The 17,324-nt window shown below is 47.3% G+C and overlaps 1 protein-coding gene across 1 annotated transcript in view; it reads left to right on the top strand.

The window, feature by feature from the left end:
• Positions 1 to 17,324, top strand: part of LGR6 (leucine rich repeat containing G protein-coupled receptor 6) — a 150,481-nt gene that overhangs the window by 43,954 nt on the left and 89,203 nt on the right. The window contains exon 2 of the mRNA XM_050911415.1: positions 10,799 to 10,870. Within this exon, the coding sequence (XP_050767372.1) occupies positions 10,799 to 10,870 (72 nt within the window). The remainder of the gene's footprint in view (positions 1 to 10,798; positions 10,871 to 17,324) is intronic.

Here is a 17,324-nt window from a genome sequence, read left to right as displayed (position 1 = left end):
TGAAAATAAATGGAGCAGGGCTGGAGACGATGGGCATCAGCTGTTGGGGATTCCTGAACAACCCTGGGGGGATCAGAAGTTGGCAGTGAAGCAAGGATGCATGCAACGAAGAGAAACAGGACAGAGGCGGCTGCTCTGGGCCAGATGTGCAGGGGTCTCTCATGTGTACAAATTAATTGTGGGCACCTTAGAAAAAGTCCAGCAGGGCTTTCAACTCTCAAGCAGAGGTGGAATTCAGTATTCAGAGAGCTTTTTTCCCTAATTCAAATACTGCCTCTCCTTAGGCTCCCAGCTGATACTTTTCCAGGATATGTGGGGCCAAACGCACTTTGTGCAGACCTTGTGCAATCAAAGGAAGGATGTGGATGACAGTGGTTGCATGTGCCCCTGATATGCAGTTGGAATACCATGTCTATGGTATGTGTGTGCAGACCACACTAGCTTCACCGCAGCCTGCTCCTAAAAGGAGAACCAGAGCTCGCAGCAAGTGCTCTGAATCAGGCATGGGTACCAAGCTGGTAGTCTGAAAGCCAGTCCCAGGCAAGGACATACTCAGGAAGCACTTGGGCCACGGCAGTTTCCGCACATACTGGCCCAAAAGGAAAGCAGGCCAGCTGAAAGCTGGCATCCAGCACAGCCAGGCTGTCGCTCTCAGATGCTTGCTCATGCAAACTCACCAAGAGCCACTGGGAGCAACAAGAAGATGACTTCCAAGAAGCTCTTCTGCACATTGCCCTCAACCTAGCTGGACCCCCATGCCCCAGGTCCTAGGAATCAGTGGTTTAGGCACCCTTGAGCCAGATGTAGCGTTAGACAATCACCCTGAATAGTCACAGGTAGATTTACCCTCCATTAATTTGTCTTGTATCTTTGTCTTGTGTCTTTATAGGGGTACTCTACAACATTCTTTACCAGCAATTTGTAGCTAAAAAGTACATCCTCCTAGTGCATCAAACCAGCATCATCTTCTCTGTCACACCTCTCCTCACACATCTCTTTGCCAAGCAGAGGAGTCCTGCTATCTTCACCTCTACACTGACCCAGTTCCTTCAACCCTGTTCCTTCTCCTATGATCTGTCTGCTCCTTCAGTATCTGCTTTTTTGGTACAGTCCAACAAGCCATGCTTTCCAGGTGGATCATTTACTCTCTCAGGAATATCTCCATAGCAATTCACTTCTCTTCCCACCATGTGGGCTGCAACAGAGGTTCGACCGTTGTGCTCCCACTGCTTCCTCCCATGTTAACTGTGCAAGTGGCACAGTGAGGCTGCAAAGCCCTTTACTGGCCTGAAGAAAAAACAGTCCTGTGCACACTGTGGTCTTCTTGGAGGTGCTGGGCAGGAGCCTGGAGCAGGGAGGGCAGACTTGTAATGAACAAGCTACCTTCTCAGGCACTGCGGGTTGCAGAACAGCTCCAGTCTGCTGGCAAGTGCCTCTGCCATGGAGTTTCTGGCTCCCTAGAACAGCCTTGTGGCTTACAACCATCCTTGGCTTGCCTTGACCTGCTTTCTACCCTTCTGCATTACTCTTCCTGGGACACAGCACCATGCCCCCCAGCCAGCCCTCAGGCGAGTGTGGCTAGTGTCCCAGAGCAGAGCTGGGTAAGAGTTTCTCAACACAACATTTGTCTTCTTAAATATCCTGCCTTAATCAAAGTAGAAGATGCCAACTTGAAAGCACAATATTTCCATGACTCAGTTGATTTCAAGGACATTTGCGTGGGGAATGTGACGGATGCACCAATTGCATTTGTTTGCTGTTTACTTCTCATTATCTCTTTCAAAAGGCTTTGGCTGGGCAGCAAAGAGGAAGATGCTCCTGGGTTTACCTTTCCCTGGTAGCTGTTCTGGGTGTTAAGAGGATACCTACTCCGGCAGGGTGAGAGGTTTCACTTTCCATGAGAGTGACTAGGTCTGTTCCCAAAGAGTCCAGCGAGTGGGGAGCTGGAGCCCAGCAGAGACCTGGAGAAGGGCAGGGAACAAACCCACACTCAGGACACAAGGGAATGTGAGGCTTTTTCCAGGGATCTAGTGGAGACCATTTAGTTGCTAAAAGTCAGGACATTGCTGGGCTGTGGCTGCTCCAAAGGACACAGTGGGCAGAAAGAACACTTGCTTGCAATCTCATTTTTCTTCGTTTAAAAAACAATGTTCCTTGCTCTCATTCATGCCCCAATATTTCTTTTTAGTTTGGAGGTTCTTTTGGTTTTGATGTGCTCACACTAAGGAAAAAGTTCATGTTGACCCAGCTCCAACGCTAGCCAACTCTGAATCCCATTATGTGAGGCACAAATGTAAAAAGAGTTTTAAAGAGGCTGAGAAGTCCTGCTTGGACACTTCCAGGACAGAAAGCAATTCTTCCTGGACTTCTGTTTCATGGGAATCACCAAAAAACATGAACTTGCAGAACAGTACCAGAAATGGAAAATATAGTCCTTGCCCAACATCCAACCCAAAGCAGCCTGCTGCACTGACTGCTCTGTCTGGAAGGTGAAAGCAGAGAGGCTGGGAGGAGGCTCCATCAGCCTCTCCCTCGGTTTGGTGTATGAGACTCCCCTGCTCCAGTCGAAGCAGCTCTGTGGTAACGGGCACTGGAAGCACCAGGGCACTTGTACACCTGTAGGCCAGAGGATGTCAATGCCCATCGTGCTCATAAGAGCTATATCCAGCAAGACAAGCCATCTTCTCCCTGCCTTGTCACAGCACAAGTGCTTTCCCCTTTTATTGCCATGCAGACTTTCCTCTGGCAGCTAGGACAGTTGCAGCCAGGAGACAGAGCCCATGAGAAAAATCTCTAGGAGCACACTTAGCAAGATTCACATTTTGCCTTTTTGGAAAAAATGCCCTCATGTTCTGATCCAAGTTTCATCTTTGCCCCACGACACAGTGACTTCTGGAGGCAGCTCCTTGCTGTTTCCCAGCCGTGTCTCCTCCATGTGGCTGCAGCCTATTCTGCCAAGTAATCTGCCCTTCTCCCTACCCTTGGCTGTGCACCCCACACCTTCCTTTCTCCTCTGCTGTCGAGGGAGAGCCCTTCCCCTGGCAGACCCTGCCGGCCCTGGGATGAGATGGTATTCACTGACAGCCCTGACCTGGCAGATGGTTTCTAAAAGTTATTTCTTCTTGTTCTCACATCAACCATTCCCAGGGGCAGAAGTGCATTACTCCTCTGCTCAGCCCCTTTCTGCTCTCATGCATGGAGGGCACATAACACGGTGTAGACCCAGAGCAGCTACAGGAGGAGCTGGAAGTGGAGTAGCCAGAGTGGCATGAGAGCTGTGCTTGCCGTAGGTCACTGCTATTTGCCGCACAGACCAGACTTCTAAAGACCTGCTGGTGCAGGGATGGGCTTAATCTCAGCCTGGCAAACTGGCCTTGGCTGAGTCTTTATTATTGAAACATTGTGGAGATCTCGGATAGGGCCTACACATGGGGGATGATCTAAGATGACTGATCTATTTTCAAACATGGAGAGGTGGGAGTAGAAACACGTTCTGCTCTTGCCTATTGCAGTGATATGGGATTGAAGCAGGGCTGGTGCCTCCAGATATGGTGTAATGCAAATGAGCTCTTACTGCTTTGATCTCTTTATCTTCCCTTTCTCCTTTTCTTTATGGAGACTACCTTTAGCGTAGTTTTCAACCTGCAGGCTTTTAGGAAAAATTTCAGCTGGTTCTATGGCTCCAAGTACCATTCTATCGTCAGCTCCAGCTTTGCCCCGAGCAATTCAGGCATTTTGTGGTGACCTCGGAGATTTCAAGATAAAGAGGAAAGGAGATAACAAGAACCTTTATGAATCACTCTAGTATAATCTGAAGAATTTCTAAAACCATCATTTATTGCCTTTGGGCTTCTTTTCTAAAGGTGGTGTAATTGTTCATTTTTCACTGGATGCTAATGAGAGTGGCCAGAAGATAGGTAGAGACATTGCTCATCTCCTAGTGATTTCAGAGAGACAAGAGTGTTTCATGCCTTGCAATAACAGGTCTAGTGTTGGACCTTTCCAGGCTAAGGATGGGGATTTTGGTCTTGTTTGTACAGTTCCCCCAGAAATCAGACTGCTGGACTGGGAGGCCTTAATTGTGCAATTAGTTAATCAAGAGGATACCAGGTCATTAGCTTCTCCCCACAATCATAAAAATTTCTGCTCAACTGCCTCAGTGCAAGGAAGGTCTTTTGTACTGTCCAGGAACCCGTGTGTTTAGCACCAACACTGAGAGGAGCTAGGTTGAGTCCATGCTGGACAGAGAGCATTAAAATCCTGAACATCTTGAAAAATGCAAAGATATTCATATAGTGGAGCAATTTAGGGCTTGAGAAGGTAGTCACCATTTGGGATTCTTAGTAGCTTCCTGTAGGCTCAAAACCTGAAGATGGCAGTCAGATATGTTCTTTGGGGCGACTTTGCCTCCTTACAAAAAAGGAGCACAAGGTCCATTTCCCTAAATACTGAAAATCCTGTCCAGTGGCTTGGGCAATGTCTGTCATCACTTCCAGCTGTTGCCACATGCATAGGATTTCACTGAGGTATGAAAGAAGCGAGAAGCCCGTAGAGTACCCCACTGCTGACTCCCTGAAGGTCTGCCCCTTGAACCACACCCTGAGCTTGCAGAAACTTTGTAGACCAAAGATCTGCTTGAAGGCAGCTACTTCCACCTGCTCTCGTGGCAGGAGGACACAGGCTTCTCATCATGCTGAGTGACAGAGGGACCCATGGAGAGCACCTCAGGGAACTGAGGCTAGTGACCAGACTTTCTACCCCTTTGGAGTACAGAGAGAAATGGCTGGGGAATGTCTTCTCCCAACCATAGCTAGGAGCTGCTCTTTCTGTAGGAAATCTCCTAGTCCTGTGATGGCTTCCAGGAGAGCACCATCACTTTGCCAGTCATGCGCACTTTGCAGATCTTGAGCCAGATGCACATCTGGCTGTGAAGGCTATGTGCTTGGCTTCAACCAAAACTGCATCACTGCAGATTTCACTTTCAAACCCTCCTGACTGACCAGCCATAATCTCGTTGTGTTACTCTAGTGTGGCTTCAACCTGTTCTGCTTTAGGTCTGTTGGCTTCTGCTTGTGTTAATTCACATTAGAGCACATCTCTGGGGAAACACTTTGCTTATAGTCTGGGAAGAGGTATATCAGGAGCTTTGGGGGTGACAGGAAAGGTTCATCTCTCCCCAGTTTTGTGGACAGCTTTTAGATGCCTTGAGTTTGTGTTAGACACATCAATCCCGCTGTCCCTAGAGGTATGTCCTGGGGATATTGCTTAGGCCTATCTTGGGCAAGTATCGCAGGGTGCCCTTCGTGCAGACCCATATATTGTAGCATAAAAACCTTTCCTTTTTGTTTAAGAGCACACACTTCTACAAGGTCCCGCACGTGCCTTCACCAGAGCTGAGTCTGCTGGGACTGTGCTGCTCCCCGCAGGGACATCCATGGCTCCATGTTTCAGAGCACCAGCACTACAGCCTGCATCCCACCTGCCCGAGCAATTATGCCAAAGAAAAATTCCTTTGATCTTTAAAGCTCATGTAATCCCTGAACTAAAACACTGTGGTGACCATCTCGTAGCACTGGTAAAGAGCATGGCAGACAGTCCTACTGGGGTGCCCAAAGCATGGTGTGTGTCACATCATTTTTTGGTAAGGAAGATCAGCTAATCAGTGAATAATCAAAGGTTGTTCATGAAAGAAGGCGACATCAAAGCAAATAATTTAAGGAACCCCTCGAGGGCCAGAGGAGTTGTAAGGTCTGAGGCTGAATCACGAGCTCAGTTTCCATGAACTGTGTCTCAGTTTTCCTGCAGGTACAAGTTAGAAATGCTTACGATAAATGTTTAGAATTAGTTGGGGAAGGGGGGGATGTTAAATCACACTAATTATAGCCATGATGGCTTTGGTGCAGTGCCATTTGAAAGCATAGGTAATTTCAACACCTAATCCAAGAGGCCTTAAAAGACATTGCTTCATGGGTAAATGGGGGTGATACCAGAACAGAGTTTCAGTTCCGGGAGTAGGAGAGTAGTTCACTTTACTGTCAGCATTTCAGACCACAGCCATGCAAAATGATTTGACAGTGAAAGGTTTCATGCTTTTATTTGATAGCTTGCAGAGAGGACAGACAGGCCAGTCATTGTGGAAAGAGGAACACGGGAGCTCTGGGACAGGAGAGGGATGACTTGTCCCAGTGCACCAATGCAGTGTGGTCTCATGAACTCAAAGGCAAGAATCTGGACAGTTCCTCTGCTGGTCCTACACTGCAAGCCTGGGTGAAGGTGCAGCACCCCATTTCCTCTCCTACCTTCCTAATTTCTTTTGGAGTTTAAGGGTCTTTGGGATCTGAATTATGTTCTTTGTGCATTTTTATAATGCCTGCTGTTTTTCCAGTGCAAATGACAATAGCCATGCTTAGATATGAGTGACCCAACACTTTTTTGACTCCACTGGATGCTAGTCACTCAAAAGAGAGAGCTATTTTGGAAAGTCAAAGTCATTGACAGAGCTGAGAAAGGTCAGAGGAGTCCCTAATCCATTTAGTCCATGAATCCCTAATCCTTCTGCCAGATGTTGCTGAAAAAAAAAAATCCAACAAGGTTCAAATACCATGAGTTCCTTTTAAAATTAACTAAATGTGGCTGGCTGAAGTAACCACCCCCAAACACTTGAAGAAGTAAATAGCTTCTCTGATTACTCTGACAGGAAGCATTTCCACTCTTGCATGCACTGGGGATGTACATAACACAAGAAACCTCACTAAGAGGAAAAGCATGAGCTTGGGAAAACACAGCAACAAGTCAACAACATCTTTACATGAGTAATAAGTCAAATATTTACTCCCACAACACTTCAGGCAAGAATCCTGTGCCTCAGCTTTCACACAAGCATGGACAGCCTGTGGAGAAACATCTCGTACTTTTGTGGCTAGCAAAATCACTGGGTCCGGGACTGTGCTCAGGAAGTTCATTTCCAGCCCTTGGAGGAACTCATTCTTCCTTCACACCATCTGCCCTTGCATCATCTCCTCCATGCTGTCCTCATACCATGGCCAGTCCAGGAACTCCACCACACCAAGCCAGGTGCTCTAGAGGAGATGGTGTGGGGCTCCTATGGGATATCACACTGCAGAGTTAACACTAAAGCTGAGTCATTGGCACCATATTTGCCCCGCTGCTCATCATTAGCTAGCAGACCACTAGCAGGGTTTGCACTATGGGCCTCCCCTTTTCAGTGTTGCGAGTATAGATGTGTTGCGCTTGAGTCCTGCAGGATTGCAAACCACCATAGCATCCAAACACCCAAAACACCAGTGAGTTTTAAATAAAATGACCCAAAATGTTCCCCATGCAATAGCCTTGGAAATCAGGGCTGGATTTTTCTTCACTGCCCCAAGAGATGGTGGGAGAGAGCCCCTTCCCTCAGACCTGTCCGTGGCCAGGACCCCCAGGGGTGCAAGAGGGAGAGGAGCAGGGCATTTAAAGAAAAGCCATGAGAGCTGGAGCTGTGAGACTGTCAGAGTGATGGGATAATGGTATTTCTCCTCTGCCCGTTGGAAGATTTCTTCAGAAACCAGTGTATTTTGTTCCTCTTCAGGGCATGGATCAAGGGAGAGGAAAGAAGGGGTCAAAACATCTTTGACCTCCCCATTACCACCAGCCACATACTGCCATGCTGCTGGGTAGGACTGATGCTGAGGGTCTGTGCATCCCTGCAACCCCTGCCCGCCCAGGGGTGCGGGACAGGCGGCTGCCCCCATCATGCCTAGGAAAGGGCTGGGCACCCAAAATGCAGTTCAATGAGGTTTGAAAAGTGTCTCCTGCAGCAAGCAAGGAGTATTCCCTACACTGCCAGCAGAAGGCAACTTAAGGAATATGCCTTGGAGTTTCAAGGAGATCTTGGACATTTCAGATCTGTGTTTTGTTTCATAGCCTTTCATTTTACGTTATTTTTCGTTATTTTTACATTGTTTCACAACATGTCAAAACATCAGACTGATTCATTACAACATAAACAGGAGACACTTTGATGTAGGAAAAAAAGATGTTTTAATGGGTGCTAAGTAGCAACTGCCCTTAGGGATTTAAAAATAAAAATAGAAGCAGCACAAAATAATATTTTAACCCTTCTATTGTATCCCAGGAACATCCAAATACAGAATGCAGCATTGCAGACAGAACAATACAGACAATAACTTTATTTTTGCATTCATTCTGAAAACAGAATTTTGAATTCTCATAGGTCTTTGGGGGATTTTTCCACCACTTCTTTGGAGAGGAGACAGTTGTAAAGAAAAAAACCAAACTTTGCCACGAGTATCTTCAAAGAGGGCTCATGAAGCTGCACAGTTTTGTCACAGGACACATCTCCAGAGAAACTATAAAGGCAGGCTTTAGACCCTCCCTAGGTGTAACCTGCCTCCACCAATGCCAAATAGATCTGGTCAGAAAGTGGGGCGGGGGGGGGGGGGTGGAAAATGGTGCAAAATAAAGGAGCCTACACTCCCAAACAATTTAAGCCTCTTTACTAGCAGTACTCGGGAATTTTCTCACTGAAGAAAGGAATTTCAGTAATTTTTTCAATAAACCTATTTTCCACTAAAGCAATTTCCTACCCAGAGCCCAAAGCCAGCCTGTGATGCTCCAGGGCGTTTGATATGTGACCTGCAGTCTCACATCTTGGGTCTACAGGACCTCAGTTAAAATGACGGTGTGCTGTGCAGATGGCAGCCAGCTCAGAGAGGTCCCTCTTGTATGGCTGGGTTGTGCCGAGGGACTTTTCTCCTTCATGCTTCAGTGCTTGTCCGTGGCACAAGCCTCCTTCCTCCATGCATTTGTCCAACACCAAGATAGATTCCCACCGACGCTGAGGGGGGGGAGAGCACATCCTTCCTTAGGCTCACAAGTCTGTGAGATTTACAGGAGGAAAGAGTAAAATAAAATGCCTTTATTTTTATGTTGTGCCTCCTTATTCTCACATTACAAGAGAGACACCTGTCTGCCTCTGCCATTTAGTCTAAGCAGTCTGAAGGAGCCAAGCAGTGTCCTGTCTATACACAATGACCAAAACCAGCCTCTTCTGCCTCACACGAGTCTACCCAGCACCTCAGATGACATTTAACTAGGATTGCTTTGCTCAGTAGGGGATATGTCCCTTCCATTCCCATTGGTTTTAACCACGCCAGCTTTTAATTCAGCCTCATCTTTCCTCATAGTTGTAAAAATCGATGCTCACTTACAGTTACGTGGACACAGCTTGCTCTAGACTCGGGTAACAAGTGCGGTTTTCTTCATGTGCAGCTGCTCATGAGGGCAGGGTTGCAGCTATCAAGTATCAGACCTCCTGAAGAGCCTTGGAGCCCAGAAGCATCCTTGCTTTTTCCAACTACTAGCTTGTCTAATGCACCATTTGCTGCAGAATTTGCTACTCATATCCTAAGATGATGACAGCTCTGCCATGGGTGGCTCACAGGGACTCTGTCATGACCTAAGGGCTTAAAACTCAGCAACCCCCTGGACCCCTTGGGTCGTGGCACAGTCTCCTCTGGGAGGGTCTGTCAGACCCTAAGCAGATAGGAGGTGAGCCTTTAGCTGGAGATGGCAAAGACTGAGACAAGCACAATGAGAAAGATTCCTCCCACCCCCTAAACTCAGAGTTTGTCACCCACAAAGCCAACCTCCATCCCTCGTTCCTAGCGTTGTCCTCTAGTTTTTCCAGTCTAGAGCAGGCCTGTTGAATAGATGTACCCCTTCTTCCATGGCTTGCTCTCTCCTCAAAAGCAGCTGTCTATCCACACACCAGAAAAGCTCCCTGTGGTGGCTGGCATGACCAGTTGTCGTGGTTTAACCCCAGTCAGCAACTCAGCACCACGCAGCCGTTTCCCCCTCCCCCTCCCAGTGGGGTGAGGAGGAGGAAAGCAAAGGAAAAAAAAGTAAAACTCGTGGGTTGAGATAAGAACAGTTTAATAACTAAAGTAAAATATAATACTAACAATAGTAATAATGAAATATAATAATAATAGTAATGAAAAGGAATGCAACAAAAAGAAGGGGGGGGGGGGGGGGAGAGAAAAAAAACCCAGTGATGCACAATGCAATTGCTCACCACCCGCTGACCGATGCTCAGTTAGTTCCCGAACCGCGATCCACGCCTCCCAGCCAGCTCCCCCCTGTTTATATACTGGGCATGACGTTCCATGGTATGGAATACCCCTTTGGCTAGTTCAGGTCAGCTGCCCCGGCTCTGCTCCCTCCCAGCTTCTTGCACACCTGCTTGCTGGCAGAGCATGGGAAACTGAAAAGTCCTTGGCTTAAGATAAGCGCTACTTAGCAACAACTAAAACATCAGAGTGTTATCAACATCATTCTCACACTAAATCCAAAACACAGCACTGTACCAGCTACTAAAAAGAAAGTTAACTCTGTCCCAGCCGAAACCAGGACACCAGTGGTCACAGAAAGATACTTCTGGGCCCAAGGACATACTGTCCTACTCCAGCGTCACTGGGCTTCCTGTTCACTCTCCAAAAATTGTGAGACACTAATACTGCTTGTGCTGTTAGGAAATATCCTAACTTGCTCCATAACCTGGAGAAGCTCAGGCAGACCACCTGAAGGAGCAAGTGTCTCTCTTTGGTTACTCCTCTCCATCCCTTTGCAGGCAGAGCCTGGGCTGTGATAAGATGCTAATGCTGAAATGCCGTTTGTAGGGGCTTCTCTGAGCAGAGAGGGGACACAGAGCCTGGGGTTTATTCTGTGCAAACCACAGCATGACTGATCAGAGACTTTTGTCTTTCTTCCCCACTAGAGATCTGAGCATGAACAACATTAGCCGGCTGCAGCCCAGCACTCTCCGTCACCTGCGCTTCCTGGAGGAGCTGTAAGTATGGAGTGGCTGTGCCGGGCAGAGCATGGTCGGGGTGGCCGGGGGGACACTGGAGAGGGTGCCTGTGGCTCTGGTAGCAACCTCCAGTGTTGTCACTGTGGCTACAGGCTGAGATGGAAGGAGGCTGCATGCTGGGAGAGGGTTTATTTGCTGCTCTAGCTTAGGGGTTTGACAGAGGTCATTACCTTTAGGCTGAGATAGTGCATGTGCATTTAATAAAAGAGGACCCAATCCATTATGCAAAAATCAACACTGTACCCCGGAGCAAAGCCAGCTAACAGGGAGCTTCATTCACCCTTCTGCATACAGGGTCCCCCTCACAGCGTCCTGCAGTCCAGAAACACATTAGCTCCCGGGCACTTTGCAGATCAGATGGCAATGAGCCTGGGCAATTGAAGTCTGAAAAATTTGCCGCAAAGGCTGAGGTGTCCCATTGTGCACCAATGTGTACTGCGGTCTGAGCAGGCACACTCAGACACAGCAGCAATCGCAGTCCCCGGGGACTGGCGTGTGGCTGTGTGTCAGTGAAGGAGTGGCCCCACTTCTGAAAGTGTGAAAGTTAGCCACCAGCATTAGAAACCACTGCAATCCCTTGGGAGACCCAAAAATGGGAGCCTGGGGGGCAGAATATTGAGGTTGGCCATTTCTGCATGGGTGAATTGCACCTGTATTGTCTTATTCCACTTGACCATGAGAAATACCTCCAGGTGTTAGTCTCATGCTGTTGCTCCTTTCAACACAATAGCTTCTGTTGGAAAATGCAGTTTCTTCAAAACACTATTATTACATCGCATGAAATACTAATATTAATGCTGCATTTGATGTATGTGTTGTAAACTTACTATATATAACATTTGCTACAGCTTAATCTGTCTAAATGAAACACTTTGACTTTACTGAATCAGTTCTTGCAGCCAGTGCCATACATGACATTGACATTTCAAAAATGATGTTTTCCAAAATCTCAGAATTTCCTACAGAATAGATGTTTGCACTACCCTGAAAGGAGGCATTTTCATCTCCCAGATGTACTAGTCCACATGTTCTGCAGTGGAGTGACCCTGAATCATCAGCATCCAGTACTACAGTATAATGCCAGTGATGTGCACAGGTTGTGGTGCTGACCTGCCTAACACCTTACTGACATGAGCCTCTGCACTGTGTGACGGTGTGCCACGCTCAGGCACCACTGTCATGAGCAGAAAGTCCTGTCTGTGCATTTAGAAAAGAGTTTGCAGATGAGTGTACATACATATGTGGACACACATATTCAAAGACAAACTTACTTCTCTGAACATTCAGTCTTGACTAAAGAGACCAGACCAGATATGGATGTTCATTATTCCCATACAGGTCAAATCTCATAATTATCAAATCATACTATAGGTTTTTAACTTCAAATGGTCTTGCAATTCATCTTCATCTATCTGTAGTTTCTATTCATTAGACTTGTAAGGACCCCAGCTACCCAAACTCTCCTCCCCATTAGCCATTTACAGATTGAGCAGGAGTCATTTTTTATCCTTCTTTAGCTTTGGAGCTCGAGCTACCCACAGAGGGTGAGGTTTTCAAGACCTTGCATCCATCTTGCAGCCTTTCTCTTTCCATTTTGTCAACATCTGTGTCGAAGTGTGGACACCAAAAGCATTCACTGGGGGTAGTACAGCTTTTCACACACAGAGACCATATTCTGTTGTATACAATTAACAGCTGTCTTGCTGCAAGCAATCGTGTCCTGATTACACGTCATGTACAAACAGAACAGTCTCACCCAGCAATGAATAAATATTCATAGGCTCCAAAAGAGCCAGCTTCCCACAGCCAAAAATAATTATGAATGAAACAGATGAAGAGGAAAAATTTAAACAGGAAAATCTGAAAAATAATTGGAAGTTGTTAGAGAACATTTTACTAGAGGTTCAAAATGCCACAAGTCCTCATTCGGAAAGCAAAGGTATTTTGACTAGGAAAAAACATCACAATTAGGAGAAGAAATGGAAAATGCAGCATTATATATCTATGCATGCCCAAGTTCCTGCTTGAATTTGATAGCAATAAGACAGTAATCCTATTTATGGAAATCAAGTAATTTACATGAAATCAAGCAAGGAAGGATTTTTATATATTATCAGGAGTTGAAAGTGATTCTTTCAACAACAACATCTAGACAGGGACAGTGTGTATATTATTTACAGGGCTGTCATCGACCAGTAATGCAACTTGCCTGGCATTTACCCTGCTCTTTTCACTTATATCTTTTACCAAACTTTCATCCCAAAACATTACATCAGGACCATGACATTCAGGATGGGATCACTCCCTGTGCCAGGATGTGCACAAGAATCAAGCAAACAAATCCTGCCTGTTTCCACATCCTCAATAGAAGTTTGTTCAGGTTTCACAGCTCAAATCTCTGCAGATTTCATCTACCCAGAACATACTCCCTTGGGTCTACTAGGGTGACATGTAGCACACGAGACCAAGCCTTCTGTCTACTTCCCCATGGAAGAACTGCCCATGCTGGGGCATGCTAAGTGAGTGAAGACCAGAAAACCCTGCTGAGCAATGAAGGACAATCCAGGTATCCCAGTGTTAGTGCCTCCTGGGGAGGAGGAAGACCTGCCTGCCTGCCTGCCTGCCTGACCTCCAGGCAGAGAAGGGCTGACAATGAAGAGAACTCTGCTGCAGCCCATCCTTGCTGCATGTGCCTGTCTTCAGTTAGATGGAAACCTTTCAGCAGGTTTCTCATCTGCAGGGATTTTGGGTGACCTTACAGCCCCAGCCTGTCTCATACGCTGTTAAGTTCCCTGTTACATCCTTGATAAACTGGGTGAGTAACAGCCTGGAGCAACTGAAGACAAAACTTGCAAAATTCAATTCAAGGTGAACCAAAACTGATGTTCTGGGGCTTTGGTCAACCCAAAAAAGTTCTTCTAACCTGAAAGAGAAAAGTTTGTTTCATTTTCAGGTTACTTCTTAACCTTTAATCTTTTACTTTAGTCCAACTTGAAAAGAAAATGGTATTTCAAATGGTATTTGCTTTATTGCAAAGATGCCTTAAAAAAGATGCTTGAACATTCTGAAAGAAATCACAGGTTCCTCAGCCAAAAATATTTGCCAAATTCAACACAGATTTTCAAATCTCCTTTTCAGGTCTCCTGGAAACTCTTATATTTTAGGGACTTTTTAACCTTGGTCTAATGTTCAGAAACATCCCAGAAACTCCTGACACCCCTGGCCCTTGAACACATGTGATTTTGATCTGTAACCCTCATCTTCTTTGACAGTCAGAGAAAGTCCATGTTCCTCTGCCTCCTCCACGAGCTCCTCATAGTTCCCTCTCCTGCTCTGCTGCTGCCAATCTTCTCTCTCATTAGATCTAGTCCCAGTAGCCTAGGGTCACAGCAGCTTGGAGGAGAGCTGGTGTTTCACACTTCTTACGATTCCTCCTCTTTCTGTGCCTCTATTTTAGCACCATCTGAGGCTCCTCATGAAGGTGAAGTTTCATGAAAGTCAGAGATCAGCTGGACTCAAGGCTCAGCTTGCGCATGGAGCTGGGGTTCAACTGAGGAACAGGAATAATGGGAAGGGGAAAGAAAGCTGCAAAAATGGGCAGATGAAACACGTGTCCCACGGACATGTGTGCCTTGTTGCACATCCTTCAGTGCTGTGGAGCACTGCGACTCCAGGTTGCTGGATCCACCTGAGCCCTATGTTAGTCCTCTGCACACACCCATGCTGGGTGGGGACATGCGAGGAACAAGTGAGAGCAGGGTGGCATGTGAGGGTCTTGAGGACAGCAAAGCAACCACCCAAGCCACACCATGATGTCCAGCCGAGCTGTGTCCCACAGGACATTTCTGCGTTGGCTCAACTCCCCTCCGGACACCAAATGGCCATGTCCCACAAGGGATCGGAGGCAATGCTGTGGTTAGGGCACAGATGAGGGCACCAGGACTGCTCCAGCTCAAACTGTTCACTCACTGTGTGGTCTTGGTAAAGTGATTTTCACTGCCAGTGCCTCTATTTACCCATTCATTCAGCGATAAGGACGGGCCTCTCAGGTGTGCCGGGATCTGTTAGTCATTAGTTTTTACTGTGAGCTGCTCAGGAAGGTGTTGTGGATGCAATTAGCACTCATGCTCACAGGCTGCCAAGAGACCAGATTCTCCAGTCTTAGCCAGCTTTGAAGAAGCAATGCCACCGAGGACTCCTCTCTGACGGCTCTCCATCAGTCTGTGCTCTCCTCTGTCACCACCAGCCTCCAGCTCCAGCAGGGAAACAGAGTAGAGACAGCAGAGGCTGTGCCATGAGCAGGCACAGTCCCAGCCCGGGCACTCACCGGTCCTTCCCTCCAAAGAAAACCTCCAGTGATAGAGGTGTTCAGACCTGGGCCTCACACAGGCAGGGAGCAGCCTGGAGTTTAGTGTGTCTCCTCTTTGTTTCTTTCTTTTTTTTTTTCTTCTTTTCTTTCTCTCTTTTTGGCAGCAGGAAGATTGTTTAAAGTTGCTAATAAATTCCAGTTAATGAAGCCTGAAAAGCCAGAGCTGGGAGCCAAGAGAAACAAGAGCAATCAGTACAGAAGGAATAGAAAGAGGATCTTGAAAGCCAGCCTGGGAATAATAACATGTTGAAATGTGTTCGCCGGCAAGGGCTTTGTTACCGCGCTTTGAATCCAAACACGAGCGCTTGGTGCCAAGAAGAGAAACTGCAGCCAAAGGCAGGTGTTCATTGCCATTCACCTCTCGCTTCAGGGCACAGCGGCAAGATCAGACCCCTTCCCAGCCACTGGCTCTTTCACCTGCCTCTTCTCAGGCCCTGAGGGCAGAGGGACTCACCATCACGGGGAGTGCCATGCCTCTGCATCGATGCAGGCACAGCAGGCTCAGGACCCACACTGTGGCCTCCCCTTGCAGGCTGTTCCTTTTCCCAGGCAGCTCTTGCAACTCAGGGGACTGGAGGCCAAGAAACAGCATAAAAGCAAAACGAAATAAAAAGCAAGCGTGTATGCTGGGAATGTGAACACGGCAGCCCTCTTCTCCTCCCCTGCACCAGGGAAAAAAAACCCTTCTCACTCCTCTTCCCATGCGGGTGCAAGGACTGGTGGAGCCATCGCAGGTTATGGAGCACCAGCACTGCTGCAGCGTGCCCCTGCCTGGTGTTGGAGCACCCGTCACCACCCACATCAGCTCCCAGACACATGAAACATCCATCTTTGGGGGGTATTGTCCAGCACAGGGTCTCACTCCAAGGCAATCTCATTCTTCTAAGAGGCACCACTGCAGTAATGCTGGCTTTGGGCCTTGACTCCTTCTGGAGTGATAGCTCTGCTGTGTAAAGGGGTGCTGACATTTCTGGGCAATGTTCAAGTGTGCTAGCACCATGGTGAAAAGCCTTTCCTGGAGCAGTGCAATAACATGTCTGGAGTAGGGTACTCCTAGGAGAGCACCTTGGTGGGTTTCCATGACATAGCAGGCTGCAGAGGTCTCTGGCAGAGAGACAAACACTTGTAGGGCCATGACCTTGCTTTGCCATGCTGAAGATTTGGAGGCAGCATCACTGGTCCCTTGGTAGCCACTTTGCCTGACACAGCTCTCCATTTCCAGATGGCTGTAGGTGAGGAGCTGCAGCTCCTCTGAATGCTTGGACACTGTGGTTCCCCCAGGGTGCTGCCTAGCTCCTGTGTCTGAGAAGGCATCAGGATGCAACTTGTTAGCAACAAGGGGACTAGCCTTAGTTCAACCAGGACTTTCTGTCCTCCTCGTTGACATTGGTCCTTGGCAGAGGACAGCACTCGTCATCAGTTCAGTTAGTGGGCGAAAGCACAGAGAGGGTTAAAGGATAATTCCTCTGATGAAGCCTTCCAAAGTCATTCCTGTGCAATCTGGTATGGCACAGAGGCAGACGCTGGCTAAGGTGCAGGTGGGGACAGGAGAGAAGGGCTTCTAAGGGGTTCTCCATCATGCACAGTGAAAAATGAAGCCAAGTTATTGCAGGGGCCCATGTCAAATTCAAAACGTTGTGAAAATTTAGAGATTTCAGTTCTTTTTCTACTCCATTTAGGCTAGGGATAGTGTTCAGCAATTGAAAAATCCTTGCAAGTGAGGATAGCTGGCCTCAATTTTCCTGAAAACTGCCTTCCAAATGACTAACTCTGTTCTGGGGTACCCCAAGTGGGGCACCCAGAGTAGAGTCAAAAGTCAAAACTGCTTCGAAGGTTTGGAGGGAACAAATCTCCCCTGAAAACCTTGACAGTTTATAATATAAGGGGATGGAGTGAAGGCATTCAGTGTCCTGTATTGGGTTGTTCATTAAGGAGTTGTGTCTTATTAAATCTTACTTGGCAAATTAATCCAAACTAGCTTGCATATGAACATTTGTGTGGGTTGAAAACTGGCTTGAGGACCATAAACAAAAGAAACGAATGCCATCAATCTATCACGTTGGA

This window comes from Gymnogyps californianus, chromosome 27 (assembly GCF_018139145.2).
Source record: "Gymnogyps californianus isolate 813 chromosome 27, ASM1813914v2, whole genome shotgun sequence".
NCBI lineage: Eukaryota > Metazoa > Chordata > Aves > Accipitriformes > Cathartidae > Gymnogyps > Gymnogyps californianus.
The sequence above is the reverse complement of the archived record's forward strand: the minus strand, read 5'-3'. Positions and strand labels throughout refer to the sequence as shown.